The sequence below is a fragment of the Hemitrygon akajei genome, chromosome 20 (genome assembly GCF_048418815.1).
Source record: "Hemitrygon akajei chromosome 20, sHemAka1.3, whole genome shotgun sequence".
Lineage (NCBI taxonomy): Eukaryota > Metazoa > Chordata > Chondrichthyes > Myliobatiformes > Dasyatidae > Hemitrygon > Hemitrygon akajei.
In genome coordinates, this window is record NC_133143.1 from 22,424,746 (window position 1) to 22,446,968 (window position 22,223).

General features: G+C 38.2%; 2 protein-coding genes across 8 annotated transcripts in view; one reads left to right on the forward strand and one right to left on the reverse strand.

Annotated features, from left to right (window-relative positions):
- Positions 1-5,047, reverse strand: part of LOC140713639 (E3 ubiquitin-protein ligase NHLRC1-like) — a 61,971-nt gene extending 56,924 nt beyond the window's left edge. For 4 of the 7 annotated variants that reach the window (XR_012095689.1, XR_012095688.1, XR_012095684.1 and 1 more), the window contains exon 1: positions 4,988-5,047. The gene's annotated coding sequence lies outside the window, so the exon portion shown is untranslated. Of the gene's footprint in view, positions 1-4,896; positions 4,954-4,987 lie in introns of those variants that run through there. The other 3 variants (XR_012095687.1, XR_012095685.1, XR_012095686.1) reach the window with 3 other exon arrangements.
- A 66-nt stretch (positions 5,048-5,113) lies between these two features.
- Positions 5,114-22,223, forward strand: part of kdm1b (lysine demethylase 1B) — a 79,885-nt gene continuing 62,775 nt past the window's right edge. Inside the window, exons 1-5 of the mRNA XM_073024010.1 lie at positions 5,114-5,417; positions 12,350-12,453; positions 14,833-14,954; positions 19,262-19,351; positions 20,284-20,395. Coding sequence (XP_072880111.1) covers positions 5,294-5,417; positions 12,350-12,453; positions 14,833-14,954; positions 19,262-19,351; positions 20,284-20,395 — 552 coding nt within the window. The 5' untranslated portion in view covers positions 5,114-5,293. The remainder of the gene's footprint in view (positions 5,418-12,349; positions 12,454-14,832; positions 14,955-19,261; positions 19,352-20,283; positions 20,396-22,223) is intronic.

The following is a 22,223-nucleotide window of genomic DNA, read 5'->3' on the forward strand; positions in this document are numbered from 1 at the left end:
TCAGAATCTCTGCTCACTGGATGTTTTTGTTTATCGCACCATTCTCTGTAAATTGTAGAGACTGTTGTGTGTGAAAATCCCTGGAGATTACTACTTTCTGAGATACTCAAACCAACGATCAGTCCACAGTCAAAGTCATTTAGATCACATTTCTTCCTCATTCTGATATTTCGTCTGAACAACAACTGAACCTCTTGGCCACGTCTGCATGCTTTTGTTCATTGAGTTGCTGCTACATGATTGGCTGATTAGATATTTGCATTAACAAGCAGGTATATAAGTTCCCACTGAGTGTGTATGATCAACACACATAAATGGATTTTTAAATGTGTCAGTCATGCAGCAAAACAGAAGCTTCAACTGACAAATAAGCCACACAGCCTCAAAATTGGATTTTAACAAAAAATCCCACATTTCATGATTTTCATATTTTCTTACAACATATGGGGCCTCTCAGCCCATCGGTCTAGGTGAGCTTCCGTCAATACCATTCCCTTGCATAAGCTATTCTCTCTCACATAGTCCAAATCGTGGTGTTATAGAATCATACAGCATGGGAGCAGGCCACTCAGCCCAACTTGTCCATACTGACCAGAGGGCACCTCCTCTATTAAACCCATCGCCCAGCCTTGGTCTATAGTTTTCAATGCCTAAATGATTCAAGTGCTCATTTGCACACCTCTAAAGTACCGTCAGCAAACCAGCCTCAACCTCTCTCTCTCTCTCTCTCAGGCACTTAGTACTCTCTGGATGAAGAGGGACCCCTCCTTTCTGCTCTAATTTTCTTACCCTTTATCCTACATCTATCCCCTCTAACTTTATCAAACTCACATATGGGAAAAACTTCCTGGTGCCTCGTCTTTCTATACTGCTTACATTTTAATGAACCTTGATAATGTCCACTCTTTACCTCATCTACTCTAGGAAGAAGAGATTTAGTTTTACACACAACATTCTGGAGGAACTCAGCAAGTCAAGCAGAACCTATGGGAGGGAATAAACAGTTGACATTTTGGGCTGAGATCTTTCATTAGAACTTCAAAGGAAGGGAGGCAGAAGTCAGAATAAGAAAGTTGGGGGGGGGGGGGTGGAACCAGTACAAGCTGGCAGATGAGAGGTGAGCCCAAGTGAAGGGGAAGGTAGGCGTGTGGGTAAGGGAGGGGGGGAGGATGAGAAATTAGGAGGAGATGAATGGAAGAGGTGAAGGGCTGAAGAATAAGGAATCTAGTAAAAGAGGACAGTGGACCATGGAATAAAGGCAAGGAGGAGGAAAGTTAGCTTCAAATTTAGCTTCTCCAGCCGTAACCTCCTTCAATCTGTCCTCAAATAAAGGTCAAAGTTCAAAGTAAATTTATTATCCAGGTACATACTGTATATGTCACCATATACAATCCTGAGATTCATTTTCTTGTGGGCATACTCAATAAATCCATAATAGAGTAATAGCCAGAATATAATCAATGAAAGACCACACCAGTTTGGGCATTCCACCGGTGTGCAAAAGAAAACAAACTGTGCAAATACAAAAAAAGAAATAATAATAAATAAATAAGGAATAAATATCGAGAACATGAGATGAAGAGTCCATGAAAGTGAGCCATCAATTGTGAGAACATTTCAATGCTGGGGCATGTGAAGTTACCCCTTGGGTTCAAAAGTCTGATGGTTGAGAGATAATAACTGTTCCTGAACCTGGTGGTGTGAGTCCTGAGGCTCTTGCGCCTTCTCCCTGATTCCAGCAGTGAAAAGCAAGCATGACCTGGGTGGTGGAGATCCCTAATTATGGATACTGCTTTCCTGTCACATTGCTCTGCATAAATATACTCAGCGGTGGGAAGGGCTTTACTCATGGTGGACTGGGCCATACCCACTAATCTTCATAGGATTTTCCGTTCAAGGAGATTGGTGTTTCCATACCAGGCTGTGATGCATTCAGTCAATATACTCTCCACCACACATCTATAGCAGTTTGTCAAAATTTAAGATAGCATGCTGAGTCTTTGCCAACTCCTTAGGAAGTAGAGGTGCTGCCATGCTTTCTTTGTAATTGCACTTACATGCCGGGACCAGGACAGATACTCCAAAACAATAACACCACGGAATTTAAACTTGCTGACCCTGTCCACCTCTGATCCTCTAATGAGCTCATGGACCTCTGGTTTCCTCATTCTGAAGTTGATAATCAGCTCCTTGGTCTTGCTGACATTGAGTAAGAGGTTGTTGGTTTTTTTTTGAAGAGCAGTGGTTCCCTTCCACGTGTCCTTCCCTGACCACCATTCTTGTTCGGTGTTTTTCTTATGGTAAACACATGAACAGAGATTTTAGCAAGTTCTAGGGATTTCTGCAGGTGTTTTGCTGTTACCCCAGGGTTCTTTTTCATCTTCTAAAGCATTGCACGTTGTGCTCTTGGTGTGATCTTTGGAGGATGCCCACTCCTAGAAAGAGTAGCAACAGTATTGAGTTTCCTCCATTTGTTGACAATTTCTCTTACTGTGGTCTGATGAACACTCAGGTCTTTAGAAATACTTCTGTCGCCTTTTCCAGCTTCATGCAACTCTGCAGTTCTTCTTCTAAGATCCTCTGAAAGTTATTTTGATTGGGACATGGTGCACATAAACAGATCTTTCTTCAGAAGAGCAGGCTCTGTCAGTAACCTGACAGTGTGTATTTTTTTATAGGGCAGAGCACCTCTCCAACCCACACCTCCAAACTCATCTCATTGACTGGAACACCTGACTACAAATAGATTGTGTAAAAGGCATTACCCCACAGGTCTGCTTACTTTTTCCAGCAAGTACATGTAATATTGGATCATTTTTCTCAATATATAAATGAAGTAGAATCATGTTTGTGTTACTTAGTTAATTGGGTTCACTTTATCTAGTTCAGGACTTGCATGAAGATCTGGTCATATTTTGGCAGAGATAGAGAAAATTCTACAGGATTCACAAACTTTCAAGCACCATTGTATTTTCTCCTCTTATCACTTTTAAGTTGCCTTTTATCAATTTAAAAAAGTTCCTAATCTGCCAGCTTCCTGCTGGTTTTTACAATATTATATGCCCTCTTTTTCTTTTATGCTGTCTTTGACTGACACTATGGCATTTGTTGTAGAGTGGTTCTGTCAGTTAGCATATTGGTGAATGTCCAATGTGGCAGGAATGGAGTTCTTTATACTGTATGTGCCATTATCAACAGTCAAAATACTTCATGATGATTGGCATTCACATTTTAGGCGAAGGCCTTTCATCACTACCAGGGCCTTTCTCACTACCTCACTATTCATTTATTTTCACGGTAACCTAGTAACTTTTTATGCCTTGCCACAAAACAACAAATTTTACGGCATGTGACAGTGATAATAAATTGGATTTTGAAACTGAATTTGAACTACATCAAAAATTAAGTTACTGTCAACAATAAAGTGTAATTGTCAGTGATTGCTGCATTAGGGATCCTGAAATCAGGAATTCAAGCTTCATAAAATTTTGTCTGGAGATAATGGAAAAAAGCGGGCTTCTCTTAACGATTAACAATTATCACAGTATGCAGATTTAAACTAATTGGAATTATAAGAATGATAACTTTTATTTTGGCTAATATATTCGGCTTCAAATTGATAAAAATGGTTGCCTCTTCCAGGCTGTGCCAAGTAGTAAGCAACTTCAAAAAAGACTTTGAGGGTCTCTATCACTTCACATAGAAAATGCTGGAGGAACTCAGCAAGCCAGGCAGCATCTATGGAAAACAATCAAACTTTGTGATATGGTGCAACTCAAACTACCTGCGTCTCAATGTCACCAAGACCAAGGAGATGGTGGTGGACTTTAGGAGATCTAGGCCTCATATGGAGCCAGTGATCATTAATGGAGAATGTGTGGAGCAGGTTAAGACCTACAAGTATCTGGGAGTACAGTAGAACGAGAAGCTAGACTGGACTGCCAACACAGATGCCTTGTGCAGGAAGGCACAGAGTCGACTGTACTTCCTTAGAAGGTTGGCGTCATTCAATGTCTGCAGTGAGATGCTGATGATGTTCTATAGGTCAGTTGTTGAGAGCGCCCTCTTCTTTGTGGTGGCGTGTTGGGGAGGAAGCATTAAGAAGAAGGACGCCTCACGTCTTAATAAGCTGATAAGGAAGGCGGGCTCTGTCGTGGGCAAAGTACTGGAGAGTTTAACATCGGTAGCTGAGCAAAGGGCGCTGAGTAGGCTACGGTCAATTATGGAAAACCCTGAACATCCTCTACATAGCACCATCCAGAGACAGAGAAGCAGTTTCAGCGACAGGTTACTGTCGATGCAATGCTCCTCAGACAGGATGAAGAGGTCAATACTCCCCAATGCCATTAGGCTTTACAATTCAACTGCCAGGACTTAAGAACTTTTTTTTTTTAAAGCTATTATTAATGCTTTTTGAGTTAGTGATTTAGATGCATATCATATTATTACTGAGTTAAGTATTGTATGTAAGGAGTTTTTGCTACAACAAGTGTATGGGACATTGGAAAAAATGTTGAATTTCCCCATGGGGATGAATAAAGTATCTATCTATCTATCTATCTAATCCACAGGTCCTATCAAATGGTCTCGGCCCGAAACGTTGACTGTACTCTGTTCCATAGATGCTGCCTAGCCTGCTGCGTTCCTCCAGCATTTTGTGTGAGTTGCTCAGGTATCTAGCACTGGTGGCTTCACTGATAGCAGAAGCGTTTGAAACACTTTTAGTTCAGAAACTCGCATAGAGTCAAGTTTCTTTTGGCAAAACATTGGAGGAGTGCGTCACCAAGGGTTATAGAAGGTCACGGGCGAAATCCCGCGCAGGCAGGTAAAACCTGATGGAACTCGCATTGGAAAGCGATTTTAAAATAAGAAATCAAAGGTTCCAGATACTATTACCGGTACTCGTTTGGCGGCGTCTCCCACTCACTACTTAGAAGTACAGCAGTAGACGCCTAAAAGAAAGCACGCATGCGCGCGGATAGCCTACCTTCAACTTGGAGGAGAGAGGGAAGGGCTGGGCTGGGATCCTGGAAGAGGAATGCGCATGCGGACTTGTGGACCGAGCCTGGGAGTATGCACATGCGCGTCTGCGGGCTGAGCGCTACCGGGAGTGTGCGCATGCGCGCGTGCGGCCCGAGAGGCCGGCAGAATCCGAGCTGGCGTTTGAGAGGGAGGTAGGGGGCGCGCGCTGTGAGTTGAGCGGACGATCTGGAGCTCGCGGTAGTGGCTGTGAAGGCGCGCGGTGGCAGGGGCAGCGAGCGCGAACGGCCGGCGGAGGGATGCACGTGCACGGATGAGCCAGCGGCGACCTGGAACGGGGGAGAGGGGGGCGGGGCCGAGTGGTGATCGACGCCGGAACCGGAGTGAGAGAGCAGCGGCAGCCCCGAGCCGCGCCGCGATGTACTATTCAGACACAGGTGAGTGCCGTGGCTTCAGCCCGCCTCCACTTCCAGCGGGCGAGAGTCGAGTAATTCATAAAAAGGACAACGGGACTTGGTCGCCTCCCCTTCCCTCTCCCCAATCACCGGGCCCACGGCCTCTCCAGCTGTCGTTCACCCTCCCTTCTGTCCCGATATGCCTGACCTGTAATCACCGGTTTCAGGTTCAAACATCAGGGTCCCTGAAGAGGGGTGAATCTACGTTATCACCAACAAGGCAAGATCAATGTTAACGAGGTGGGCGATTGCTGTTCGTGACATTGACCAGCGGTTCCTATTGTCTCGCATTGGTATTTGCTATAATTTGTTGGTGATTTACCCATTGCATTACGCTAAGGTGTTTTATTTTGCCAGTCAGTACTTTAATGTGGCGGCAATGTAATCTGATCGTGTGCATTACGCTGTGCTTTAGTCATTGTGTACAAGGTTTTTCAGCAAGAATGGAAAGGTTTTCGACGAAACAATACGATGTTCGTAGTGACAGCTGCAAAAATGAAGAAACTGAGGACAACTTACCAGTAATTCTTGTTAGTAGAATTTTTTTTGCTAAATAAATTCGATCTAGGAGCTTTTCATTCTCACTCACACCACCAAAATTGAAATGTAAAATCGTTTTAAGCGTTAGAAAATCGAATGATATTGTTCAGCTAAATTTTCTTTCTATAAACTTAGCAAGTCATAGAAATTGTGGAAGCTGTTTTTTAAATTTATGCTGGTTCTATTTAAATGCTAGCTACATTAAGCTTTCTAACAAATGCAACAAGTTAACTTCGTTCAATCTGGAAAATTTTAAGTTTTGTGTAATGTAGTTATATCATTTCTTGTATCAATTTCTATCCCAGTTTTGGCAATTGTGAGGGCTTGTTTGAGGGCTGTCAGAGGTTACAGCGGGACGTCGATGGGATGCAAAACTGGGCTAAGAAGTGGCAGATGGAGTTCAACCCAGAGAAGTGTGAGATGGTTCATTTTAGTAGGTCAAATATGATGGCAGAATATAGTATTAATGGTAAGACTTGTCGTAGTGTGGAGGATCAGAGGGATCTTGGGATGCGAGTCTACTGGACACTCAAAGCTGCTGCGCAGGTTGATTGTGTGGTTAAGAAGGTGTTTGGTGTATTGGCCTTCATCAACCATGGGATTGAGCTCAAGAGTCAAGAAGTAATATTACAGCTATATAGGAACCTGGTCTGACCCCACTTGGAGCACTGTACGTGGTTCTCGTCACCTCACCACAGGAAGGATGTGGAAACTATAGAAAGGGTGCAGAGGAGATTTACAAGGATATTGCCTGGATTGGCGAGCATGCCTTTAAGAGAATAGGTTGAGTGAACTTGGCCTTTTCTCCTTGGAGTGACGGAGGATGAGAGGTGACCTGACAGAGGTGTATAAAATGATGAGAGGCATTGATCATGTGGATAGTCAGAGGCTTTTTTCCAGGACTAAAATGACTAACACGAGAGGACACAGTTTTAAGGTACATGGAAGTAGGTGCAGAGGAGATGTCAGGGGTATGTTTTTGCGCAGAGAGTGGTGAATGTGTGGAATGGGCTGCTGGATTCGGTGGTGGAGGCAGATACAATAGAGTCTTTTAAGAGACTCTGGGATAGATTCATGGAGCTTAGAAAAGTAGAGGGCTATGGGTAACCCAAGGTAATTTCTAAAGTAAGTACATGTTCGGCACAGTGTTGTGGGCAGAAGAGCCTGTATTCTGTTGTATTTTCAATATATTACGATTTTGGCTGTCATTTTTTGTTTAAAAAAATGCATTGTTGTTCTAGGCATTCCTGATGAGTTGCTTTTCTGTAATTTTCAAACAGGAATTGAAGCTGAATGAAGAGAAATCTGTATAGAAATTATGCAATTTAAGTTATTGTAAAGGCATAGATTTCCTGTTAGGATTACAAGAACTCTGCATCCCAGTGAGATAAGTTGGACTGACAAGTTCTATTAACCTTGGCATGTGGTGAAATTTAGAATTTGTATTTAATGGTCTTCATGGTTTTTCTCTTTCTAGTCCTATCTTACATAATCATCTTTTCCTACCTTCTCTGCAAGACTCAACGTTTCATGATTGGTATAGAAAGGGCATTAGGCACTTTGAAGATCTTTTCATAGATAATCATTTTGCAACTTTTCAACAACTGTCTGCAAAGTTTAATCTACCTAATACCCATTTTTTTAGATAACTTCAAATTAGACATTTTCATTAACCCTTTATTATCTAATTTTCCTAAGATGCCCGAGAAAAACGTTGTGGACCTGTTTCTTTGTATTAATCCATTGGGTAAAGGCTTAGTATCTTTTATTGGTGATAAATTAGTGACCTTGTGGCGTGCCCCCTTTGATAAAATTAGAACTGCTTGGGAGCGTGATTTAAATATTTCTTTATCTGATGCGGTCTGGGATTCAATTTTTAAGTCAGTTAATTCAACCTCTTTATGTGCTCGCCACTGTCTTTTATAGTTCAAGATTGTATATGGGGCTCACATGTCTAAAACTACATTGTCGTGGTTTTATCCTGACATTAGTCCTGTTTGTGACAAGTGTAAAGGTGGTGAGGCTTCTCTGATCCATATGTACTGGGCTTGTCCTAGTCTAGAGAAATTCTGAAGAGTAGTTTTTTAATCTTTATCCCATATTCTTAATTGCCACTTAGAACCTGATCCTCTGATTGCCCTTTTTGGTACCTTGGGTGAGGGAGATATGCATTTGAGTCTGACTAAACGTTGAACATTATCTTTTGCCTCTCTTTTGGCTAGACGCTTAGTTCTCCTTAGGTGGAGAGATGTTGCCCCACCCACTCACGCTCAATGGCTTAATGATACTATGTCCTGTTTAGACCTTGAAAAAATTCATTACTCACTTCTCAATTTGGACATAAAATTTCAAAAGGTGTGGGGGCCTTTTCTTGAATACTTTCATAACTCCCCTTTAGATTAAGTTAATTCTTTTTAATCCCTTACTTTCAGTTTTTTTCTCTCTGTAAGTTTTGTGGTTTCTTTTGGATGGAAATTACATTATAGTTTTGGTAGTAAGCATTATTATTCTTTTTCAATTTATATTTACAGTTTTGTGGGGTCGAATCCTCCAATTAATTTTTTTTACACATTGTAATGGTTGGTCTGGAGTTTCAGAGTGGGAGGGAGGGAAGGATACTAACTTTATATAATTTTATTCTGGGTGCTGTTTCCTTAGTGTTATGAATTATATAATTGACATGTTTATTTTGCACTGTATTAATCTTCACTTTGTTAGGATTTTTGTTTGTAGTTGGTTTGTAGAAATGCATTAAAAAATTAATTAAAAAAAGAATTTGTGAAGATGAATTTTGATGTTTGATAAATCTCCATTGAAGATCCTTGAGTCCTTTTAATGTTCGGTGTATGCAAAGATGGGTAATATTTATTGGGTTAATAACCCATTGCACTAAAATGTTACTTTTTAAAAATTTTGTTTACTATAGTTCAGTGGTTCTCAACCTTTGTCTGCTTGTGACCCACTTGTGACTTCCATTTACTTCTGTTCCCGTCCTCCATAGTTTCCGTTAGTTGTTAAAGTTCTTTTGGTCAACTGTATTAAGTACAGTTAACTCGTACTATTATACTAATATTTGTTTTAACAGGTTATAGGTGTTGCGTTAAATATAACGTTGCAGGTGTATATGAAAACAAACCTAGTTCAAATGTATTATATATTTATAATATATATAATATTCTTCCAACAAGTAATGAAAAAGTGCTTAATATTGTTACTTTGAGCATTTAGTGAGATCATTGAGACTGATGCTAACTAGTGAGTTATTGATACCTGGTTGCAACTTGTTTAAAGATAATCGGAGATCACCTCTTTTCACATAAAGACTGTTCCGAGCTTTTGGTAGCTGGTGAGGAGCTTGACTAAACCCACACTCAAATGGATAAGAAATGGGAAATCCAATTGAAAACTACTTTTCCTTGAGCTGTGCAAACTTGTTTTGACTATCACTAGTAACCCTGATATTTTACTTGCTGTGTTTGAATTTGACTTGAGCCGTAATATCACTCTGCACAGCTCAATAAGACGTTCTTGCAATACACTGTATTTCCAAACTTGAGGGTGACTTTCCTGACCTCAGTCCATATTATATGAGCATTTGTTCTTAACGGCGGGAACAAAATTGACACAAAACTCCCATTACTTGGCTTTGTTAATGTAATTGGGACATTTTTTTAATGCATTCTCACATGATGTGAAGTGTACATTTAATTCTGAAAGAAGTTTGAGGATTTATCTCAAGTAAGTTGGAATTGCCATGAGTACTAGCCTTAGAGATTCTCAAACTTTCTGGCTGATTGGTTATTAAGTATTTAATTTTACATTGCTGAGCATATCTCCAATTGTATAAGGTCCCTTATACTGTAATTGGAACACTTTTATATATTTTAAAAAACTGCATAAGTTTGACTTTTGTTTCTATGATCAAATATACAGATTCACTGGTGAGCATGATGAAGAAGTGGCTGAATGATTTAAAACTGGTTGTTTTCTTTATTGTCGTATGACAAGTACTAAACTTGGAATATGGTGCAAATTACTGAATGCCTATGAAATGACAATTCTTCTCAACGTTAGATCATTTTCTTAAGCTTACTCACTTGCAAGCTTGTACTGAAGGGAACTGAACTACTTTCATTCTTATTCACAAATACTGAAATAATTTGCCTAGATTTCTTTGTATTTCATTTATTCTTTGAGAGTGGATCAGAAATTCTTTTGTGAAACTTTATTATTGTACACCAGCTGAAGGAGTTTAATCTAAAAATTAAATTTCTGGAAGCAATCAAGCCTCTTGTGCAAAGGTTACACCAAATTGTACCAGTTTCTCTGAAGCACAGTCCCAGAACCCACCAGGCAAGCGTAGTAATATCAAAAAGTACTTAATGCTGCTTGCATAAAACACATTTGCTAAGCTGATGTCCAAGAATGGAGTACGCTAGCCTTACAGAAAATGGTGCTAACTGGACAGTTGCAGCTTCTGATAATACATTTTAACTCAAGACCACCTATCTGTATTTTTATGATGAAATTTTTATGATTCTACCTCAAAATATTTAATCAAAACGTAACTATGTCTTTAGTACATCTGTTAGAATACTTGATATATTACTACCTGCCCTTCAGTTTTCTAGCTTCCATACATCTGAGGTAATCACTGATTAGACCCTGACCACTACACCCATCACTTGATCTCATACGTTGTTACTATGTTGTATGTTACTATTTTGCATGATAACCTTTCAATTTTATGATATCAATCTCCACAATCTTGTCACACAATCCTATTAATCTTCTTCAGCGCATTGACGTCTAAAAGCTCATATTCTTAACCTCTAACCTCAAGTTGGCCCAGAGTGAGTTGCTGGGCATTGTGGTTTATGGCCGGAGCGAGTGCTGGGCAGCAAAATCTGGGCCTGGAGCGAGTCACTGGGTAATGTGATCTAGGTCTGGAGACTTTTGAGGTAGTGGTGCGTGGATCCGATTGCGAGGTACAAATTAAACACGGGCCCGGATTGGAGGTGAGATCTGATTTCACTCACTCTCTGCAATCTTCACTCATCTCTCCAGTCTGCCAGAGCTTTTTGCTGTTCTGTTGTTTAGTTAATTTAATGTCCGGCCCAGATAGACTGAAAAGACAAGGTGTTGGTCTCTGGGGGGAGAGCATATTTCGGTTATTCTCTGGAATGGAATGATCATCTCTGTGGCATTGAGGCTATGAAAGCTGCTGTGCTCCGTGCCCGCTAATATGATGAACTGATAAGTGATGCTTTGGGCCTGCTCCAGGCTACTCAGGAGTTTAGACCTGAGGTCTGAATTTTGGTTCAGAACACTGTTGTTCGCTTCAATTGTTTGCATGGTTTGTATTTTTTATTCTCTTTCTCTTGCGTGTCAAGTGATGGCCTTTTATTTTTATTTTTTTCTTTCATTGGGTTCTTTTGTGTTTCTTGCATTGTGGCTACCTGTGAGCAAGGAAATCTCAAGATTGTATAATTTATACATGCTTTGATAATAATTGTACTTGAATCTTGAAGTAAATTCTCCAGACCAACACGTACAAACCACAGCATCTGCAGTGTACTTTGTGTTTACTAATTCTCCAGACTAGTTTCCCCATCATTCACAGGCTATCTTTCCAATGGAGAATTTATAATCTTGTAATTTCCTTTCCTGTCTATGTTTAATTATCACATTTTTGACATTTGACCAAGCTTTTGGTGAGCTGTCCTATATCTACTTTTAGCTTGTAGCCATGTCTTTGAACAGCTTCTGTGAAGTCCTTTAGGATATATTGTGTTTTATTTGTGCTAGACCAAGTGGGTTTGATGGCAATGGAACAAAGTCCTTTGCTGCCATTTTTTAAAGTATATATTACTCAAGATGGTAGTGTTAAATGGGTACCTGATATTTTTTAGAATTAGAATCTTAATTAGAAGTTGCCAAAGTGAAAGCAGTAAATCAGATATGTATTCAACATGTTTATATTTGTTTATGCAGCAAACACAATTTACAACAAATTCTAATGTAATATCTTGAAGAGACCTTTTTCTGTGAAGGAGGAATAAGTTCTGTCCTTCATTATGACTGCAATTAAAAAAAATACTTTCTGGCTAAGTGCTTAATTTTCTTTTTAGCTTAATTATTACTTAATTTCTCCTCTGGTGGTGTTGCTCAAAATCTCTTGAATCACATCAAAAATATTTGAGGGTTATTACATTTCAGCTTGCTTTGTAACAAGATTCAAAATTAAACACATTTAGTGAACTATTACTATACATTTGGTGAATGAAGACGTGCTGTTCTGTTTAGTTTTCTAAATTTGAATATTCAAGGATGAATATTTAAAATCTTATGTCCTGTATGTTACTTATTTGCAGATGCCTTGGGTGGCATAAGTGGGCGAATAAGAGCAAAGAAAAGGCCAGCTATTCTTGAAACTTCAGTGGATAATAATCCCCCTTTGAGATCATCTGGAAGACAGGTTTTGTACAGAGCTATTGAAGCCAATATCTATTGCAGATTTCAATGTAATTCCAATGGGTATAGCCTTTTACCTGATAGATTTCAAAGTATTTGAATTAAGGAGAATGCTATTTTGCCCTTTGTGTTAATACAACTTGCTATAAAGCTTTGTTTAAAAAGGTGATTCACACAACTATATAGCCATCAGTGAATGCCAGACCCACCCAGTTCCCCTCCACCACCATTCTTCTCTGTCTGGCAGAACTTGTCGTCACTCTCAATAATTTTTCCTTCGGCTCCTCCCACTTCCCCTCAAACAAAAGGTGCAGCCATGGGCACTCACTTGGGTCCCAGCTATGCCTGCCTTTTTATTGGCTATGTGGAACAGTCTTAAGTTCCAAGCCTACACTTGTCAACCCCCAACTTTTCCTATGCTACATCGATGACTGCATTGGTACCCATGCGGATCTCGTCCACTTCATCAGCTTTGCTTCCTACTTCCACGTTGCCCTCAAATTTACCTGGTCCATTTCGGAGACTTCGATCTCTCTGTCTCTTTCTCTGTAGATAGCTTATTTATTGATGTCTATTATAAACCCACGGACTCTCACAGCTACCTGGACTATACCTCTTCCCACCCTGTTACTTGTGTAATGCTAACCCCTTCTCTCAATTCCTTTGTCTCCAGCACACCTGCTCTTAAGGTGAGGCTTTTTATTCCAGAATGAAGGAGATATTGCCCTCCTTCAAAGAAAGGCCCTTCCCTTCCTCTGCCCTCAACTGTATCTCTTCCATTTCGTGCAAGTCTTCCCTCATCCCATCCTCCTGCCACTCCTCCAGGGCTGTGGTTCCTCTTGTCCTCACCTACCACCCCACCAGCCTCTGCATCCAGCACACACTATTTTCCATAACTTCTGCCATCTCCAATGGGATTCCACCACCAAGAACATCTTTCCCTCCCCCCCCCCACTTTTTGTTTTCCGCAGGGATCACTTCCTACGCAACTCCCTTGTCCATTCGTCCCTCCTCACTGATTTCCCTCCTGGCACTTGTCCATGTAAGTGGAACAAGTGCTACACCTGCCCCTGCAGCTCCTCCCTCACTACCATTCAGGGCCCTAAACAATCCTTCCAGGTAAGGCAACACATCACCCTGTGAGTCTGTTGGGGTCATATACTGTGTTTGGTGATGCTGGTGTGGCCTCCTGTGTATTGCTGAGACCTGATGTAGATTGGGAGAGTACTTTGAGCACCTACGCTCCGTTGACCAGAAAAAGCGTGATCTCCCAGTGACCATGCATTTTAATTCCAGTTCCCATTCCTATTCTGACATGTCAGTCTATGGCCTTCTCTACTGTCACAATGAGGCCACACTCGGGTTGGAGGAGCAACATTGACAGTTGCGTGTGCTTGTTATACTTACCATGGTTCAAGTCTTTGTGAGCTGACCCATGATGTGGTTACTATAGTAACCTTGGTTTGGGCCTGTCATGCTATTGAGTGGGTAGCCATAATTCTCCCTCTGGTTCTCTTTCCCCCTTCTCTTTCTACCACGTTCTTCTCTCCTCCAGCCTTGTAACTGTTTCACTAATCAACATCCCAGCTCTTACTTTACTGCTCTCCCCCACTCCCCCCACCCCCACGGTTTCACCTATCACCTTGTATTTCTTCTTCCCCCACCTTTTAACCCTGACTTCTCATCTTTTTTTTCCTCCAGTCCTGATGAAGGATCTTGACCCAAAATGTTGACTGTACTCTTTTTTCAAAGATGCTGCCTGGCTTGCTGAGTTCCTCCAGCATTTTGTGTGTGTTGCTTAGATTTCCCGCATCTGCAGATTTTCCCTTGTTTGTGAATGCTGTATATATTTAGGAGTTTTTATTCCTTAGACTAATGTTAAATTATAGAATTTTTCAAGAATAATGCAACTTTTGGCAAATTCAGGGAACAAAAAATAGTTTAAATTAGGATATTTTGATTTGCAGTGCAAAATGATCACTGTGGTCTTGCAAGACTGCAAATATCCTCAAGAATTTGTGATACATGCACAGAATTTTGCTTTTTTTTTGCTGAAGACACCATTTCCCATTGTTCTATTTGCAATTCCCAGCTTAGGAAGATGCAAGATGGATGTCATTGCATCTTTGCAGATGAATGTGAGCAGTAGTAAGTGATATGCCACTAATGGTGCATATGGTTTACATTCCATATTATTTTAAAGATGGCTGTGGAAGACTTAGCGTATTAGACTTACCCTAATACGTTTTGCACTGTACTTTAGATTTTAATAGTTAAACTTATCTTTTAAAATAATGCCACAAGGAGTGATTATGTGACATTGTTGTGTCAGTCCTCCAATTCAGTTACAGATTCATATTGCCTTCATTTGGAATTTATAAAGGTCAAAAAGAAAACTTTTGAAAATGAAGAAGAGGAAGAAGGTTGTGAAAAGAAATACAGAAAATGTGAAAAAGCTGGCTGTACTGCAACACACCCTGTTTGCTTTGCAAGTGCTGCAGAAAGGCAAGTCAATTTAATTTTGTTTATTACAAAAACTCTTTATTACTTATAACATAGAAAGAGGAGATAGAGCCCATGCACTCATATTAACTTCCAACCTAGTACTCCCATTCATCTCATTATTTTCTTTTGTCCCTCTAAACCACATATGTACTGGCTTTTGATTAATTTACCACTTAATTACACTAAGGGATAAATTACAGTCAATCTACCAGCAAGTCTTTGGGATGTGAGCAGAAATCAGAATACTCAATAGAAGCTCGTGTATGCAAATTCCACACAGAATGATGGCCTTATTTACAAAAGACAGGACTAAATATATAGGTGCTCTGAAGATGAAACAATTGGTTACTTGGGGAAAGAAATAAATATATATACTAAAGTTATTAAGAACTCCATGGAGCATGTGGAGATCTTCCAACAACCAGGCACTCTCTTTTTTTTTCTTACTTTCTCTTTTTTTTATATAGGGAAGTTAGGGGGGAGGGGTTAAGGGGAGGGGGGTAAGGGATATATACATTTTTTTCCCACTCTTGTAATTACTTAAAAACGCAATTAAATAAAATTTTTAAAAAAAGAAATGATGAATGGGTCCTTTGAATAATAAGGCAGTAACATCACAGTCAAGCTTCAACAAAAATCTGTTTTATTTCTGCTCCTTGAATAATATGCATGGTAATTGTAATTTAAAGGTCGAGGGAAAGGAATTTATAGATTTTGAACTGATAAAAATAGTTTATTAATTTTAGTGGAATTGTTTTTTTTTTAAATTTTAAACTAACATAGATCAAATGCTATCATCGGATGACCATACCAGATGATAATAAATCCAGAATTGGGTGAAAATGATAATCAACATTACAAGTATTTTGCATTTTCTTTTTATTTATAAAAAAATTTTAAATTGAATTTTCAAAAAGGTTACGGAAGGAAAAAAAATTATTAAAAAAATTATCAACCCTTCCCCCCTCCCCTTAATCCCTCCCCCCCAACATATCCCTATAGAAAGAGAAGAAAAAAGAAAGAAAGAAAGAATGCCTGGATATCGGAAGATCCCCACATGCTCCATGGAGTTCATAATAGCTTTAGTATATATATTTATTTCTTTCCCCAGATAACCAATAATTTTTTCTTCGGAGCACCTATATATTTAATCCTATCTTTTGTAAATAAGGGTGCCAAATTTTCAGAAATATTTCATATTTATCTCTTAAATTATAAGTAATTTTTTCAAGTGGAATGCAGCTAAAAATTTCATTCTTCCAACGATCTATACTTAAGTATGAATCCAATTTCCAAGTAACTGCAATAGCCTTTTTGGCTACTGCCAATGCAATTTTTATGAATTCTTTCTGATATTTATTCAGTTTGGATTTCGGTTTTATCCCTTCAATATCGCCTAGTAAAAATAATGTTGGATTATGTGGAAGTTGTGTTCCAATAATTTGTTCCAATAAAATTCTTAAATTTGTCCAAAAAGGTTGAATTTTAAAACAAGACCAAGTAGAGTGTAAAAAAAGTACCACTTTCTTGATTACATCGGAAACATTGATCAACTAAATTTGGGTTTAATTAATTTATTTTTTGTGGTGTGATATATAATTGATGTAAAAAATTATATTGCACTAATCTTAACTGGACATTTGTTGTATTTGTCATACTGTCAAGACATAGTCTTGACCAACTTGTTTCTTCAATTTTAATATTCAAATCAGTTTCCCATTTTTGTCTTGACTTATGAATTCCTTGTTTAATTGCCTGTTTTTGAATCAAACTATACATACAAGAAATAAATTTTTTATTAATTTTTTGAATTAAAGTTTCTATTTCATTAGGTTTCGGCAATAACATTGTTTGACCCAATTTATCTCTTAAGTAAGCCCTTAATTGGAAATAACAAAAAAGAGTGTTGTTTGATATTTTGTATTTATTCTTTAATTGATCAAATGACATTAATATACCTCCTTCAAAACAATCTCCTATATATCTAATCCCTTTTTGAAACCAATTGTAGAGTTCATAATGATATAAAGAATTTATATAAATTATATAATATATATATAATTTATATAAATTAAATTATTTACCATTATTGAAAAAGATTCAAGAAGATCTTGATAAATGGATGACGTTACCAATAACATTAGTAGGCAGAGTAAATGCTGTAAAAATGAATATATTCCCTAGATTACAATATTTATTCCAAACACTGCCAATACAATTACCGCAGAAGTTTTTATAAGAGTTAAATAAATGTGTGAGGAAGTTCCTTTGGAAAGGTAAGATGTCAAGAATATCGTTGGAAAAATTGACATGGAAATTTGACCTAGGAGGGTTACAACTTCCAAACTTTAAGAATTATTATAAAGCAAATCAACTTAGATTTATTGCATCTTTTTTTGATGAAGATAAACCAGCATGGATTAGAATAGAATTAGATAAAATAGGAGAAAATATACCAGAAGATTTTATATATGAGTGGGAATCTAAATGGATACGGGAAAAGAAAGAATCTCCTATATTAAAACATTTGATTGATTTATGGGCTAAGATAAATGTTGATGATGAGATAAAGAAATCTTTATTAGCAAAGAGACCTTTAATTCAAAATAAACTTATTCCTTTTACAATGGATAACCAACTTTTATACAATTGGTATTTTGCATTTTCTGACCATGTTGAATGTTAAAGTAAGACCTTTGGTTCTGTTATCTTTTAAGTAATATATATTGCTTGTTTGTTTGAGAAAATCTGAAAAGTAAATTGAATTTTAAAAATTGTAACCATTTTGAAAATGCTTTCAAATAAACACATAATATTTTTTGTTTGCATCATGTGGAACTTCTCTGTGATTTTGTTTTAAATATTAAGTTGAGAACTAGTAAGCAATACTTGGTTTTTTGTTGATTGAGGTGAAAGGAATATTTTCTGTTAGCCTATTCTGAACAATGTAGTTTCTGAATCACTGTCCGAGCCTTTGCCACCAAGCCTCTACAGTGCAATGGAATACTTTCCACTTGCCTAGATGCATTGAGAATATCATGACCATCCAGATCAAATCAATCTTGTTTGATTGCTGTTGTATCAATGATCCAATAAATATATTTTCTTCACTGGCAATAGTGGTTTCAGTGTGTACCATTAATAAAAGGCACTGCATTTATTTGCCCAGGCTATTCAAACTTCCTAAGTCATGACTTTGATCACCAAGATGGATAAAGTAAACATTACCATGTGCAAGTTCACTTTGAAATTGCACAGCATCTTGACTCGAAAATATCTTGCAGCTCCCTCATTGCTTATGGATATAGATTCTGGAATCCCTCACTTCCAGCAACAGTATTCTAAGGGTACTTTTGCCAGAACAGCTGAAGCCATTTGAAAAAAAGAATCTGTCACCGCATCAATATTACCTAGGTCCAAATAAATGGAAAAAAATGCATTTAATGTCTTATTAATAGATTATAGCTTACATCCTTGTCCACACCTCTCCTGAATTGCTCCACAAACCTACACATTAGGGAAATTTATAGTGTACAATTTGCGTATGTTTCTTGTGGAGTTACTGAAATAAAAAACGTCAGAGTTTATGATAAAACCCAGATCAGTAGCTTTTGTCGCTACACCATGATGCGCCCTATAAGGTTCTTCAGTCATTCAACAATGTTATTCTTCTACTTCATGTTCTCAATCAATATATTGCCTTAATTTGCAAATAAATACTTAAATTAAAATTTATTTCAAATGTACGCTGAAGAGTTGACCATCCTTTAATGCAAATATCTTAAGCCCTATTACAATCTTAATTTTTTCGTGACTACTCTGGGGAGATTTCTTGATCATTTCCACTGAACCAGCATGTTAACCATAATGGCAAGCTCCTTGGGCTTAGTGTTGATTTAAAAATGACTATTTTATCTTTTAACTTTCACCAATTTTATCCATGCCTTTACTTAAGGATTCAACTTTGATTACGTTCTCCTGATCACCTCCAGTTTTCCAACCTCTATACACTTATGCCCTACTGGTCATGTCCAGCACCTCACCAAATTTTGTTCACCCATCTGTACTCCTGCGGCTTTGCAGTGGCTCTTCATCTATCACCAAGACTCCACCCTCCATGTCTCTATAGTCATTTCCACCCTATAGCTAGGAACTTTGTTCTACACTTTTGAATGTGTTGCTTCCTAGTTTCCTTTATCACACATAATTACCTGTTCCTTCAATTTGTCAGGCACCTATAGTAGTTCTCAACTTTGAAAATTTATTGGGTTGGAAATTTGAAATTTGAAATATATATTTCATTTTAGGTGTGCAAAAAATGGTTACACATCACGTTGGTACCATTTATCTTGTGGAGAACATTTCTGTAATGAGTGCTTTGACCATTGTTACCGCAGGTAAATTTCTAGAGATTTTTTTAAAATTACCTCTTTTTTAAAATGCTTATCATACCTTTGAGAACTTTCAGGCAATTCTGTTTTTAAACCTGTCTTGAAGGATATGATAAAATGTTTTATTTAGACTTCTTCCTTGTGCTTGTACTTATTTTTAAAGTCAATTTTTTCAAAATGATGTGTTTAGGGATTTGCTGTGTGCTTGTAAGGTGCTAATTGATTTTAGCACTTTCAGAACTTGGGTTGAAATACTCATTTGAAAATGGACATCTGCCTGGGCTACTTGCAATTGTGCAAGTAACTTGGTGCAATTTGCCGGATTTTGTTCGCAATAAAATGGTGATCTCATTGCCATAGAACTTGATGTGGAATGTAAACATATCTTCAGAATTTTATGTGCTTCAATTATTGCAAAGCAAAACTCCCATTTCCTACTCATAAAAATATTTAATGAATTGCGTGTAATGTTAGAAATTCTATAAACAGTTCGTGATCATCTTTTTCCAATATTTTGGTGACAAACATTATTGTGAAATAACACATTACTGTCATTTTCTGGTCACACGGCAACAACGAAATTTAAAATTTGCTGAAATTTATTGATGGAATGTTTTGATAGTCTAGTGGTGTTTAAGATTTTAAATAAAGTCATGAATTGTTAGAAAAATGTGCAATGTTTTTATTTGGGGGCTTGTGACATACAACAGCTTAATATCCTTTAAAATATTTTAGAAGTCCGATGGTAATTGATGAATTTTCTATGATTCTAGTGAATTTAAAGGGAGCGTGGGAAATGAGACTGGTGAACTCACTGCTTAATATTTTGGATTTCGGACTGATAGTTGGTTATGAGTTTCATTATCTTATTCATGTTTGCAATAATGTAGACATTTTCCTAATGCATATTGTTATGTTTATTGTTAAATTTTCCTCAGCCACAAAGATGGATATGAAAAATATGCTACCTGGAAAAGAATTTGGACCAGCAATGGCAAAAGTGAGCCGAGCCTGAAAGCATTCATGTCTGATCAATTGGTTCCTTTCTGGGTAAGTTCCACAAATAAAAGCTAATATTCAAATTCATATTCTGATTTCAAATTGCACCAGAAGGTACAAAAATGTTTTATTTAGTTTGCAATGAAGCTGTTAAAACTATGTGAGGTAAAGTTGCAGAATTAATCCATGAAAATGAGCTGCTTTTGCTTGGGATAATTTCTAAAGCATATCCCTGACTAAATGAAAGAGAATATTTTACTGCTGTAAATATCAAGGGCTGGTTAGTGGCAAGATGGCACTGGTGAACCATACCTCTTCTGCAGTATGCAATTTTCCTTTGAGCATTGTACTTTTAAATCAACCTAATGATCTACAGGTACAAGTTTCATGATCTTCTGATGAACTCTTTGGACCGAACAAGTGCAGCACCTTTAAGCAGATGGAAGTTCATTGCCATGGCCATTAGTGAAGTAGGTGAGGGGTTGGGGGGGGACTCCAAGCCAGGGTGGAATGCAGAGGGCTGAGACCCCATCTACCCAGCATCTTAGCAAGTGTACAGTCGCTGGAGAAAATAGTTAAGGACCTGTATAGGAGAGAAATGAGAGACTGTTGTTTTCTATGTCTGAGCAAGACAGCTGTCAGACTAGAAGGCATCTCAATTACTGAATGAACTGAACCGCTAATTTGGAAAAGGTAAAAGATGGAGGTGTGTGTTTCATAATAAGCTTTCAATGGTGCCCCATTGTGGAGGTTTTGTCAAACTTGTGTTCCCCCGACCTTGAACACCTAATAGTCAAATGCCATCCGTTCTTTTACCTAGGGAGTTCTCCATATTTTTGACCGCAGTTCACATACCACCAGCAGTTGACTAAGATCAGGCGTTTGAGATACTGCATGATGCTGTCTCAAAACAATAAACAGTCCATCCCGATGCATTTCCAATCATAGTTGGGATCTTCAACCAGGCTTATTGAAGAAAACCCTACCCAATTACCATCAAATATAATCTGTGACACCAAAGGTCACAACACACTAGACTACTATTGAGGAATGCCATTTTTAAAAATTGGATCACTTGGCTGTCCTGCTACCTGTATGCAGGGAGAGACTAAAGAGCAAAGCTCTAAAGATTAGGATAACAAAGAGTTGGTCATGGAGGCAGAGGAGCGGCTATGGAATTGCTTCAAGTCAGTGGATTAGGCCGTGCTCAAGGATTCATCTGGGGATCTGAATGAATATATCATGCTTGTCATGGACTTTATTAAAACAGTTGTAGATGAGTGTATCCCTACAAAATAACTTTGTCTTCCCCAACCCTTGTGCAGAAGACAGCAAACTTAAAATACTAAAAGTAAAAGGTTATAATAGTAAATAATAAGCAATAAAGAGAACATAAGATGAAGAGTCCTTGAAAGTGAGTCCATAGGTGTGGGAACAATTATGATGTTGAGTGAAATTATCCCCTTTGGTTCAAAAAGCTCTGCATGAACTATGAGATCCGCTGTCTGCTGAGGTCCAGATCATTCAAGTCTGGTGACCAAGAAAGTTGCAAGAGATCCAGGTACAATCTCCGGAACACCATTTCATGGGCGAAGGGGCAATTCTGGACTACATTTGATTCAACAAGCGATGTTTGACAGTTGTGGCAGGGATTAAATACTATCACCTCTTTAAAAAGTGAAATCAAGATGACATGGGTGACAACAGGGTTTCCTTCCAGATGAGCTCAATTTCTTCTTTGCTGGCGTTGACCATCAAAACATGGAGGAACCATCATGCAATTCACACAGTCCCAATGATCCTGTGATTTCAGTCTCTGAGGCCAACGTCACAACTCAGCTTTTAACAACATTATTCCTCAAAACTAATCAGTAAACTG